Below are 13,506 nucleotides of genomic sequence, written 5' to 3'. Positions count from 1 at the left end.
TCAGAGAAGAAAGGTGATGAGCCCTGGCCAGATAGTTAGAGCACCCTCCCAAAGCACAGAGGTTGCTGGCTCAACCCCTGGTCAGGGCACATACAGGAACCATGTTCCTGTCTGTCTGTCTCTCTCTCTCTCTCTCTCCCCCTTTCTTTCTTTAAAGTCAAATAAATATTAAAAAAAGAAAAGAAAGAGAAAGGCAATGAGTAGAACTTTGAAGGCAGTTTTGAAGACTTTGTGTTTTACTCCAAGTATCACAGTCATTAGCAGGTTTGAACAGAGAATTGCTATGATCTAAGCAGGGATTCACTGATGGCTGGATCATGATGGCAAATGTCACATGCACAACTCTTAATCTGTCTGAACCTCACTTTCTTCCTCTGTAAAATGGGATAATAATGTTGGCCTGACAGGCTTTCTGGAGGGTCAGATAGGGTGATGTAGGATGTCAGAGCAGTCATTGCGGGGTGCTCCTCTTATCCTCCCTGACCTGAGTACTGCAGGACTTAACACTAGCTCCTCCCACAGGCTGAGCTGGTCACAAGTCACAACACACAGAAGTCAAGGAGAGTCACTAGGAGTACCACATGACAAAGGCTCGGCTGGGCCTTGGATATGGAGCAATCGTGCTATATCCTGTGGAGAAAGGCTCTGACAACCAGACTGCCTCTAGTCTACAGCTCAGGAGGAGGGCAGCCAGCTGGAGGTGCCCAAAAACACAGCACCCAAAGTTCCAGTGAACCTGGAGTGAGGTGCTCCAGTCCACACTTTGCCTCCCCTTCTCTTTCCCCTACACTGATTCCCACAGCCTCTACCACACATGCCAGGGAAAAGAGGGGATGATGTTTTTTCTGTTATGCCCAGCTGTGAACATCAACCTCCCTTGGAGTCCCCTGGCTCAGATAAATCAGCCTGCATTTCAAAGGAAGCTTCTGGCCCTGGCCGGTTGGCTCAGTGGTAGAGTGTTGGCGTGCGGGAGTCCCAGGTTCGATTCCTGGCCAGGGCACACAGGAGAAGCGCCCATCTGCTTCTCCACCCCTCCCCCTCTCCTTCCTCTCTGTCTCCCTCTTCCCCTCCCGCAGCCAAGGCTCCATTGGAGCAAAGTTGGCCCGGGCGCTGAGGATGGCTCTGTGGCCTCTGCCTCAGGCGCTAGAATGGCTCTGATTGCGGCAGAGCGATGCCCCAGATGGGCAGAGACTTGCGCCCTGGTGGGCATGCCGGGTGGATCCCGGTCGGGCGCATGCGGGAGTCTGTCTGACTGCCTCCCTGTTTCCAACCAAAGAAAAATTAAAAAAAATAATAATAATAAACGGAAGCTTCTAAGCCTGACCAAGTGGTGGCACAGTGGATAAAGCATCGGCCTGGGATGCTGAGGACCCAGGTTCAAAACCCAGACATCGAGGGCTTGAGTCTAGGCTCCCCAACTTGAGTGTCGGATCATAGACATAACCCCACGGGCACCAGCTTAAAGTCCAAGGTCACTGGATTGAGCCCAAGGTCGCTGGCTTGAAAAAGGGGTCACTGGCTCAGTTGGAGCCCCACTCCCACCCCGTCAAGGCACATATGAGAAAGCAATCAATTGAACTAAGGTGCCACAACGAAGAGTTGATGCTTTTCATCTCTGTCCCTTCCTGTCTGTTCCTGTCTGACCCTGTCTGTCTTCCAATCTCTCACAAAAAAAAAAAAAAGGAAGCTTCTAAAATGGAAAACACAAGAATCATACAAACAGCACATCTCACATATATCCAACCTTGAAAGTTTCCTTCCCCTCATCTCCACTCTCCCAACCATATGAACCTCTAGGAGAAGAATGAAGGATTAGTTTAGACACGGAGTTCTTAGAGCACCTCCCACTTACCACCACTATTGAAGCCAGTTCTACTCACTTCCTTACAGTATCTGCACAGAAAGGAAAGAATTTAAGATTGTTGGAGCAGAGCCTCCACACCATGCCACCCTCCCTACACACAAAAATATATCTATAAGAGAAACTAGGGTGTTTAGAGAACCTAGAACCTTTCAACCTTTCACCCTTACCTCTTGCTTGTCTATCTCTAGTAGAACTGATCACACTTTATATCCAGTGATGATATGCTTTCCTCTCTCTCTCTAACAGATCATGTGTCTCATTCAATGTCACATTTCTGCCAGTGCCCAGCTGAGGGCTCAAGCTATAATTGCGGCTAACATTTATTTGTTTTGTACTAAATCATGTGCTAAGTCCCCTTCAAGAATTCCCTCACTTCATTCTCAAAACAACCCCATGGGATAGGTACTGTCATAAGCCCCTTTTTCAGAGATGAGAAAAATGGGCCTTGGAGAGATGAAGTAACTGGTCGAAGGGCATAGAGTTCCAATCTATTCCACTTCCTCCCTTGTTGAGTATGTAAATGAGTAAATTAATGCATGATGTCTCTCTCTCTCACAAGAAAGTGAACAGAACACAGGAGTCTTCAGAGACAGATGGGTGGGCCAGCTCTACTTTGGAGATATCAAGTTCCATTCTTCACCAGTTCACCATGATAGTAGGTTGGCCAGACAAGGACTTTTGTTATAGGACCTTTCTCTCAGGCTGCAGACAGCAAAGATCTCTGTATGCTGCCGGTGATAGTGTGATATAATAACCAGCTCCTGGTCTGAACTCCTAAAACCTTTGTAATTTCCTCAGCAATAAAGGTGCTAGGGGCATTATTATTACTATGGTTCTATTATTTAGTCTAGGACCATGGTTTCTGACACAGGAACCTAAATCCCTTGGAATTTCCTGGGTGATAGGAACATTTTCTGTCCAAATGAGAACTCATGGTGGGCTCCTAGATAGCCTCAGGATGTGGCTGGTCACCAGAAAGGCCAAGCCTTGATTGGAAGCTTGGACCTTTCAGCCCCACCTTCCATCACCCAGGGAGGGATAAAGGGAGACTGAGTTAACTATCAATCATGACCATGCCTATGAAGTCTCTTTGGAAAGTTTCCACATTGGTGAATATCCATATGCCAGAAAGGTGATGCATTCCAACTCCACGGGCACAGGAGTTCCTGCCCTCGGGACCCAGAGCTTGCCCCATGTATCTGTTTGACTAGCTGTTCACCTGTATTCTTTTTTTTTTTTTTTTACTTTTTTTTTTTTTACTTTTATTAATTTTTAGAGAGGAGAGAGAATGAGAGAGAGAGAGAGAGAGAGAGAGAGAAGGGGGAGGGAGGAGCAGGAAGCATCAACTCCCATATGTGCCTTGACCAGGTAAGCCCAAGGTTTTTTGTTTGTTTGTTTTTTTTTATTTTATTTATTCATTTTAGAAAGGAGAGAGAGAGAGGAGAGAGAGACAGAGAGAGAGAAGGGGGGGGGGAGGAGCAGGAAGCATCAACTCCCACATGTGCCTTGACCAGGCAAGCCCAGGGTTTCGAACCAGCAACCTCAGCATTTCCAGGTTGACGCTTTATCCACTGCGCCACCACAGGTCAGGCCTTTTTTTTTTTTTTTTTTTTTTTTTTTTTTTTTTTTAAAGAGAGAGAATTAGATAGGGACAGACAGAAACGGAGAGAGATGAGAAGCATCAATCATTAGTCCTTTGTTGCGACACCTTAGTTGTTCATTGATTGCCTTCTCATATGTGCCCTGACCGTGGGGGCGGTAGCAGACCGAGTGACCCCTTGCTCGAGCCAGTGACCTTGGGTCCAAGGTGAGCCAGATGAGCCCGCGCTCAAGCTGGAGACTTTGGGGTCTTGTCTCTGGGTCCTCCGCATCCCAGTCCAATGCTCTATCCACTGCGCCACCACCCGGTTAGGCTCACCTGTATTCTTGATAACATCTCTTATTATATAAAAACCAGTAAACACGTTTCCCTGAGTTCTGGAAGCTGTTCTAGAAAATTATTGAACCTAATGGGGTGGTAGGAGCCCTAATTAATAGAAGTACGGTTGACAATCTGAGACTTGCAATTGCCATCTGAAGTGGGGGCACTCACGTGGAACTGAGTCCTTAACTTGTGGGATCTGATGCTAACTCCAGCTAGCATTCAGAACTGAATGACACCCAGCTGGTGTCAGAGAACTAGTTAGTATGGAAACAAAACCTGTGTCTGGTCACAGAGGTGTTCTGTGTGAGTAGTAAAGGAGAAACACAATTCTTTCTTTACACTCTACTTGGGAGGACTGGCTGTGGAGGGTTTAGGGGTGGGTCATTTCTAAGGGGACACAAACATTCTTCCACTTGAGGACATTCCCTGGAGATAAGTTGAGCTGGACCCTAAAGGATAGTTGGGATTTAGACAGGAGCAAGGAAGGTAACAGAAGTGGATGAAGGAAATAATAAATACATACCTAACTGATTGCCTATCATGTGCTGATACTATGTTAGCACCAGAAATACAACAGTGAGCAAAACAGATTCTACTCCTGCCCTTGTGGAGCTTACACTCTAGTGAGAGAGACAGACATAAGTAAATACTGTCCATACACATGTGTACTTACAATCTGCAATAGGTATTATGAAAAAAAAGTACAGACCTGTGGTGGCGCAGTGGATAAAGCGTTGACCTGGAAATGCTGACGTCGCCGGTTCGAAACCCTGGGCTTGCCTGGTCAGGGCACATATGGGAGTTGATGCTTCCTGCTCCTCCCACTTCTCTCTCTCTGTCTCTCTCTCCTCTCCCTCTCTCTCTCCTTTCTAAAATGAATAAATTAAAAATTAAAATAAAAAAAAAGTACAGGTAACAATGAGTTTAGGGATAGGTTAGAGGACTGATCTAACCTATAGAATGAAGAGAAGCCACTCCGAAGGGGCATCTAAACTTGAATTTGAAGGATATTAGGAGTTAACTAGATGATGATGAGGGCATGGGCTAAGAGCACATGAGGAAGAAGGATCATCAAGTGCAAAGGCCCTGAGACAGGAGGGAACAAGGAAAGTTTGAAGAACCAAAAAACCATTAGGAGGGCTGGAATGCATGGGGGTGGGGTGGGCAAAAGAAGAGTGTGGATAGATTAAGTGGGGGCACATACTGCAGGACCAAGAGGCCAAGTTAAGAATTTGGGCCTGGTCTCACCAGGCAGTGGTGCAGTGGATAGAGCATCGGACTGGAATGCTGAGGACCCAGGTTTGAAACCCCAAGGTTGCCAGCTTGAGCGTGGGCTTATCTGGTTTGAGTAAGACTCACCAGCTTGAGCCCAAGGTCGCTGGCTTGAGCAGGGAGTCACTTGCTCTGCTGTAGTGCCCCCCCCCCCCCCGCAAGGCACATATGAGAGAGCAATCAATGAACAACTAAGGTGCCACAACAAAGAATTGATGCTTCTCATTTCTCTCCCTTCCTGTCTGTCTGTCCCTATCTGTCCCTCTCACACACACAAAAAAAAAGAATTTTGGCCTGACTTGTGGTGGCACAGTGGATAAAGTGTCAACTTGAAATGCTAAGGCTGCTGGTTTGAAATCCTGAGCTTGCTGATCAAGGCACATAGATGTTGATGCTTCCCACTCACTACCCACTTCTCTGTTTCTCTCTTTCTCTCTCCCCTCTCTCTAAATATCAATAAATAAAATTTTTAAAGAAAGAAAAGAATATGGGCCTTCTGGCCCTGGCCAGGTAGCTCAATTGGTTAGTGCATCATTCTGATATATCAAGGTTACGGGTTCAATCCCCAGTCAGGGCACATACAGGAATCAACCAATGAATTAATAAATAAATGGATTTCTGCCTGACCAGGCAGTGGCACAGTGAATAGAGCATCAGACTGGGATGCAGAGGACCCAAGTTTTAGTCACTGAGATCACTGGCTTGAGCAGACTCACCAGCTTGAGTATGGGGTCACTAGCTTGAGTGTGGATTTATAGGCATGATCCTGTGTTTGCTAGCTTGAGCCCAAGGTCACTGGCTCGAGCAAGGGGTCACTCGCTCTGTTGGAGCCCCCGGTTAAGGCACATATGAGAAAGCAGTCAATGAACAACTAAGGTGCCATAACAAAGAATTCATGCTTCTCATCTCTCTCCCTTCCTGTCTCTGTCCCTCTCTCGCTAAAAAATAATAAATTAATTTCTCTCTCTCTAAAATGACATTAAAATTTTTTTTTAAAGAACTTGAGGTTTTGTTTGTTTTTTAGCAGCCCAGCCAGTGACCCCTTGCTCAAGCCAGCGACCTGTGCTCAAGCTGGATGAGTCTGCGCTCAAGCTGGCAACCTTGGGGTTTCAAACCTGGATCCTCTCCATCCCAGGCTGATGCTCTATCCACTGTGTCACTGCCTGTTTAGAATTTGAGCCTTAAAAAAAAAAGATTTGATGACTTTACAGAGAGAGAAGGGGAGGAATGAGAAGTATCAATTCATAGTTGCTTCATTGATTGCTTTTTTTTTCCTTTTTTTTTAGATTTTATTTATTCATTTTTATTAGAGAGAGAGAGAGCGCGGGAGAGATAAAGAGAGAACAGGGGGAGGAGCAGGAAGCATCAACTCCCATATGTGCCTTGACCAGGCAAGCCCAGGGTTTCGAACCGGCAACCTCAGCACTCCAGGTCGACGCTTTATCCACTGCGCCACCACAGGCCAGGTCTCATTGATTGCTTTTTTGTATGTGCCTTGATGTGACAAGCCCAGGGTTTTGAACCAGGGACCTCAGCATTTCAGGTAGATGCTCTATCCACTGTGCTACCACAGATCAGGTGAATTTGGATTCTTATGTCAAATAAATGAAGGATTTTAAACGTAAAGTTCCATAATAATTTTGCCCCCTTTAAATAGATCTCTGGTTACAACACGAACAGACCACTTAGCAGACCTGTACTACTCCAGGGTAAGGAATGGAAGCGGCAGGTGGATTCAGTGGTGGCAGCGATGAACAAAGCCAGAAAGATGAATAAATAAAGTCGTTTGTGGGAGTAGAGTCACTGCAAATGCTTGACGCACACGTTCAAATCCCGGCGCAAGCCCTAATCTTGTGTCTGGGCATCGGGGGCAAAGCCTGAAAGCAGCAGAGCTCTGCTAGTGTGGGGTACAGCGGTGGGGTCCGTTTCTCAGGAAAGCACCCCTCTGCCTGGCCCCTGTCACCAGGACACTGCCGTCCCCGCCTGGACCAGTGGGGCGTCCCCACTTGCCCTCCAGGGAAAGAAAAGGAGTTCAAATCCTGACTCTGCTTTGGGGAGTTTCCAACACAGACATGGACGCTGTCAGACCAAGAGGCATCTGGCAACAGCTCTGACCCCGCACCTGGCTCCCTGGTCCCGCGACACCCGGGAACCCCGGAAGCCCAGGTACCGAGACAAGCCACTGGAAGAGGAGTATCACCTAAGGTTCCGCGGAGCTGGGGGGGGAGGGAGGGCCAGTGGTAACAGGGCGTCTGTGACGTATGGACCACGTCCCCTGGGGAGGTCGCTGCGCCTGCGCCAGAACGGTTGTCTCGCTCCCGGAAGTGGCGTGTCTACCCAGAGAGAGCCGCTGGGTCTCGGTGCCCGGAGGAGGAGCGTTCGCGGAGCTCGCCTGTCGGCCTCCGACCGCCATGTCAGCCTTTGACACCAACCCCTTCGCGGACCCGGTGGACGTAAACCCCTTCCAGGTAGAGGTTTCGACTCACAGCTCTCTCGAGCGCCTTAGGCTGCTGCCCAGGCCTCTTTCACTCGAGCCGGGAGACGTGGCGTAGGAGGGACGGGCAGATGGCCCAATGAGGGAGCGGGCTCTGAGGGCGGGCCTATCGTAGCTCCTGGGGGCGGGACTAGCGGCAGGTGAATTGGGCGAGGGGCTGGACGCTGAAGCCCGGGAAGAAGCAAGACCAGGCCCTAGCTTCTCGGACGAAGGCCTTCGAATCAGTGCCGCTCGAGACGCGGACTGGAGGTTCCCCTAACGTTAGGGAGAGAAGTGATTCCACCTTGGGGGGAAGTGTGGCTGCCACAATCCTGCAGTTTTGGCTTGAGTTGCGTTAGGAGAGGGGGTGACAGCAGCAGTAAGGAAGAGATGGAAGTCTTAATGGGATGGAGAGAAGTGGAGATCCCAAGATACCTTGTCTCCCCCACCCCCAACACCCGAGCTAGCGAGTATCTGAGATTTGTCAGGAAGCGCAGGCTGGGGTGGGGTGAGATGTGGAAAATACGGCCTTGATAAGAACTCCACACTTTGGCCTTGGGCTAGTTTGAACTGGACTGGCTAGATAAGAGAGCCCAGGTTGGGGGGGGGGGGCTCTGAGGGTCTCGAAGCACAAGGAATGTCGGTCTAATGGAGAGTTGCTGAGATGCGCTGACCTATGAGGTGGCCTCATCTTTTCAGCAAATGATCGAGGAAGAACCAGTCTTCCTGCTTAAAGCCAAAGCTTCCTGCTTGGGAGCTAAGGCCCCAGGGATATTTTTTGTCTGAGATGAACAATGAAAGGCTGGGATTGGCACCCCACCTCCTGGGCCTCTGTTTTCAGGTCTGCTTAAAACCGGTTCTGGGGAGCTGGTTTGTGCTGGCTAGTAATTCATGGGCCCCGAGGTTTCTGCTCTGTTGGGATGTCACCAGGCACAATAGCTCATCCTGCTTGGACTTGGTCCTTGGCAGCTTCCAAGTTTCCTGCAGGTGGAGGGGAAGTCCTTGGAGGGGGTCCTTCCTGCAGATCCCAGTATGGGCTTCCCCACTTTGAACCACCTCAACCTTCAAAGACAAAAGGACACTAGACCAAAATTACTGTGCGCTGTCAGAATAGTGACATTTTTATGCTTCTCCCTTGGTCTCAAGGTGACTTAGCCAATGGGAGCCCTCAAGGCAAATTTTGGTAACTTTTCTCTGTAACATCAGGGAATTCTGTAGCTTAATGCTTTCTGACTGGTCCTTTGGAAGGACCTCCTCTCTCTTATGTAATCTAGTCATCTCTCTATTAGTAAAGAAAGAGCATTTGCATTTGTCTGCAAGGGTCTTCTGGTAACTGTTTTTGCTTTAATTACAAAACTGTTGTATAATACTGGAGTTTGAGTTTGGCCTTTTGGTGTGTGCTGTGTAATCATTTGCTTTTCTTTTGTTCTATCAGAGTTAGAAATAAAATGTCTCTGCTATCTGACAGAGGTGGTCAGCTGTCCCAAGATGTGAAGAGCTTGTCCCCAGTGCAATCAGTGGGCAGGATAGTTGGCCTGAGTTCAGTCCTATATGAATAGTAGCTTGAAGGTCTTAAAACTACATCTTCAGCCTCCGAAATGATTGTGCAAACCCTTAGAAGTAACTTCTGCATTCAGGCAAGATAGGCTGCCCATCAGGCAGTCCGAGGATAAGGCAGGACAGGAAGCAGCTGCGGCCTGTTCAGAGCAACATCTGGTGGGGACTGGCGTAGGAAGATGAGTGGGGGCTGACTCCGCTCCTTACTCTGGGCTGGGTTTTTCCTCGTGGCACACCATTGTGTAGGTACAAGGAGCTGTGGAAGTGAGGCCCCCCACACTCCTCCTCCTGGAGACCTGCCCTCCCTCTCCTTGTGATGATCATATCTGGTTTCCTGACTGCCAGGGCTGGAACATTGGGAGGGTGCAGCCCTTGGGTGACTGGGTGTGAACCCAGCTCCGTTTACTCAGGGTGTTGGCACAGAACTGAGGAGAGAGGCCACAGGCTCAGAAACTGTCCCTCTTAGACAGCCTTCAGAACAGTCCTTTTTTTCTATCACTTGGTGGTGGGTTATGAAAATATACTTAGCATTCAGAGTCCGTGCTAGACTATCAGACCTGGGAACGTCCTCGCAAATCTCATCTAACCCCTTTAGTTCAGAAAACCAAGAACCCAATGAGGATGGGACACACCAGCTAATTTGCAGCAGGAAGGGGCCCAGACCTGGGTCTCATTCCCAGAACAGTGCTATTTTAAAAGTTTCTCAAGCTCAGATGTTGGTCTTAAACTGCCCTGGGGTTCCCTGGCCAGATAGCTCAGTTGGTTAGCATCGTCCCGAAACACAGAGGGTTTGATCCTTAGTCTTTGATCACAGGTTGGGGCACATACAGAAACAGATCATTGTTCCTGTCTTTCTCTCCCTTTCTCTCTCTCTAAATCAATAAAATAATCATTAAAAAAAACCCAAAAAACCAAAAACCTACCCTGGGATTATTTAGGCCATCTAAAGAAAGAATGTTACACCGTCACCACTGCCACCATTCTTAAAATGAGAGAGTACTGGTTAGGCCCTGGCCAGGTAGCTCAGTCCATTAGAGTGCTGTCACAATACACCAAGGTAGCAGGTTTGATCCCTGGTTAGGGTACATACAAGTCAACTAGTGAGCGCATAAATAAATGGAACAACAAATCAATGTTTCTCTCTCTTTCCATCTTCCTCTCTAAATACATACATACAGCCTGACCTGTGGTGGCGCAGTGAATAAAGCATTGACCTGGAATGCTGAGGTCGCCAGTTCAAAACCCTGGGCTTGCCTGGTCAAGGCACATATGGGAGTTGATGCTTCCTGCTCCTCCCTCCTTCTCTCTCTCCTCTCTCTCTCTCCTTTCTAAAATGAATAAAAAAATAAATAAATAATAAAAAATAAATACATACATACATACATACATACATTTAAGAAATAAGAGTACTATAGGGGTGAAAGTAACAAATTAGTTAAGCTCTTTTCCCCCCCAATGTGTGGCATTGGAATAGGAATAATACAGATTGTTTTATGCTAAGACAGTATTTTTAAAAATTGATTTTAGAGAGAGGAGAGAAAGAGAGAAAGGAAGGGGTTGAGCAGGAAGCATCAACTTCTAGTAGTTGTTTCCCTGTATGTGCCTAGACTGGGCAAGTCCAGGGTTTCAAATAGGCAACCTTAGCATTCGAGGTCGATGCTTTATCCACTGTACCACCACAGGTCAGGCCTTAGACCGTATTTCAAAGCAGCATATGTTCTGAATAATACTGTACCAGTCCTGAAAGGTGCTCAGGGTCTGTGGTCAAGTAAGTTAGGGAATCACTACTTGTTCCATTTTTCCTGAAGATTGATAAGGCTTGTTAATTTGTTAAAGGCTCTGAGAAATCCTACAGTAAAGACATTTACTCAACTTTATTTGACCCAGCATTTCTCAAAGTTATTAAACCATGGAATTCTTCTGCTATCTTTTGTAACATCCCATGAAATTCTTGGTGTGCCTTTAAGTTGACTTCCTTACCCATGTTCTTTTTTTTTTTTTCTTTTTTTCCTTATTTTCTTCTCTTCTTCATTACCCATGTTCTTTATCTACCTTCAGCTCCCACCCCTGCCCCACCTGTGGGCGTGAGTTTTTATGATCTCTTCCTAGCATATAGTAATAATTGAGATTGTTAGAAAACTTCCTGCAAAGTAAGAATTGTCACAAGAGTGCAGCAGAGGTTTTACCAAACTCTAGGAAGAAACAGGAAACTGCAAGCCAACAGGAGATTTCACAACCTCCACTGATACTCCCTAACCCTCTCTCTCTCTCTCTCTCTTTTTGTGACAGATAAGGGGACAGACAGGAAGGGAGAGATGAGAAGCATCAATTCTAATTTTTATTTATTTATTTATTTTTAGAGAGGAGAGAGAGAGAAGAGAGAGACAGAGAGAGAGAAGGGGGGAGGAGCTGGAAGCATCAACTCCCATATGTGCCTTGACCAGGCAAGCCCAGGGTTTCAAACCGGCGACCTCAGCATTTCCAGGTAGACGCTTTATCCACTGCGCCACCACAGGTCAGGCAAGAAGCATCAATTCTTTGTTGCAGCTCCTTAGTTCATTGATTGCTTTCTCACATGTGCCTTGACCAGGCGGGCTCCAGCAGACCGAGTAACCCCTTGCTCAAGCCAGCAATCTTGGGCTCAAGCCAGCACCTTTGGGCTAAAGCCAGCAACCATGGGGCCATGTCTGTGATCCCATGCTCAAGCTGGATGAGCCTGTACTCAAGCCGGCAACCTCGGGGTTTCGAACCTGGGTCCTTTGTGTTCCACTCCGACGCTCTGTCCACTGTGCCACTGCCTGGTCAGGCTCCCTAACCCTCACTTAATGATAGTGCATCTGCTTTGTACCCCTGTGGGGATATGGGTCCTGCTTTGGATTGATTCCTGAGTGTCTGCTCCTAAAGCAGTGATGGGCAATCTTTTGAGCTTGGTATGTCAAAATTTGCCAAAAAAGAAAAAAAAAATTGCCAAAAAACTGAGCATAACTCGGTGGTGTGTCACTTCGAGAAAAAAACCCATAATTTTGCAATTTTTATAGTTTAAATAACAAAAGTGTATAATTGTAATATAGAACTGTATTTAATAAACCAAAAACTAATTATTTCACTTACCTGCTTAGTGACTTCTTTGTTCATCTGTCAGTCGGTTTCTTTTCTTGGCCTTGATATTATTTAACTTGTGTGGGGTGCTGTGAACTAAGATAAGTGAGGGGGAATTCTTTAACTAACCTGCCTATTAGTGACTTTTTTGTTGCTGAATTTCATTGTCTAAATCTTCAATTGAAGGTTGGTAGTTTGTGCACTTCAAGCCCAAGCAAGCGCTACTAACTTCATCTGTCAATCTGTTTCTTTTGTTGGTTTTGATATTATGTAATCCTGAGAATAAGGTCTCACAAAAATAAGTAGAGGGAAAAATTGTGAGTAAAACCATTGCTATATTTTTCAGGGTGCTAAAAGTGTCTGGTAATCAGTTCCAGGCACTCCAAATTTCCTCTTCATAGTGGCACTCCTCTAGATTCTTCAAGAAGTACCTTTCCAAATTCTCAAGCTTTGACCTCAAGTTGACAAACACCTGAGCCCAGATGCTGTCTTGAAATTCTGCAAGTTGCATCCAATGTAAATTAAGGTGGCTGCTGCTATTTCTAATGGCGGGAAATGGCACCCATAGAACAGACCCTCACTTCTCCCAGCCTCCCCCTCACTTATCTCAGTAGTGATGGTCAATTAGAAGTCCACGACACCCCAGAACAGTAGATTGGATGATGGTTGCTGTGGTTATGTGGTTGCTGGTAATGGTGATCACAGGGCCCCAGAGATGCGTCCCCTGTGGCATTCCGCTGCTCCGCCAGCCAGAAGTGAGGTCAAAGATCCCCTAACAGCCTAACCGGAAGTCCCAGAACTAGACACTCTGTACTGGAGTTCTGTTGTTTTGGCCTACAGACCTCCGGCACAGAGTGTCTATATTACAGCAAATGTTTTATCCTTGGCTACTGCACCTGGCCATGCAGGAGCCGAGGATGAAACGTCCTTCTTGGCATGTGGCCCCATACTTCTCTGGTATGCACCATATGCGTCCGCGTGTCATTGAAAATGGCTACGTGTGTCAGTGCTGACATGCATGTCATAGGTTTGCCATCACGGTCCTAAAGGTTCTTAGTCTCAGGTGATGGGGAGCTAGAGAGTTGAAAAGGTAGGCATGGTACTGTTCCTTTGATTTTTCAGCAGTCCACTAACAAGCAGGTCACCCAGATAAACACCAAGGTTGCTCTCCTCCTCAGCATCCCTGCCGGGTTACCCCAGCACCCTGCATTGATCCAGCTGGTGGTGCTGAACAGAGAAAGCTTTTAGGTCTTGTGAGTTTCCAAAATCACACAATATCACTTTTACATGTTGCCTCTTTGCAGTTAAAAGATAAAC

At 47.1% G+C, this 13,506-nt stretch overlaps 1 protein-coding gene across 2 annotated transcripts in view; it reads left to right on the top strand.

Moving 5' to 3' along the window:
- The first annotated feature begins 7,347 nt into the window (after nt 1-7,347).
- SCAMP2 (secretory carrier membrane protein 2) overlaps nt 7,348-13,506 on the top strand; it is a 29,812-nt gene continuing 23,653 nt past the window's right edge. The window contains exon 1 of one of the 2 annotated variants that reach the window (XM_066341841.1): nt 7,348-7,528. In XM_066341841.1, the coding sequence (XP_066197938.1) occupies nt 7,472-7,528 (57 nt within the window). In that variant the 5' untranslated portion in view covers nt 7,348-7,471. The remainder of the gene's footprint in view (nt 7,529-13,506) is intronic. The other variant, XM_066341840.1, reaches the window with a different exon arrangement.

The sequence above is a fragment of the Saccopteryx leptura genome, chromosome 6, assembly GCF_036850995.1.
Source record: "Saccopteryx leptura isolate mSacLep1 chromosome 6, mSacLep1_pri_phased_curated, whole genome shotgun sequence".
In the NCBI taxonomy this organism is placed as follows: Eukaryota; Metazoa; Chordata; class Mammalia; order Chiroptera; family Emballonuridae; genus Saccopteryx; species Saccopteryx leptura.
This window is presented reverse-complemented; position numbering and strand designations above follow the sequence as displayed.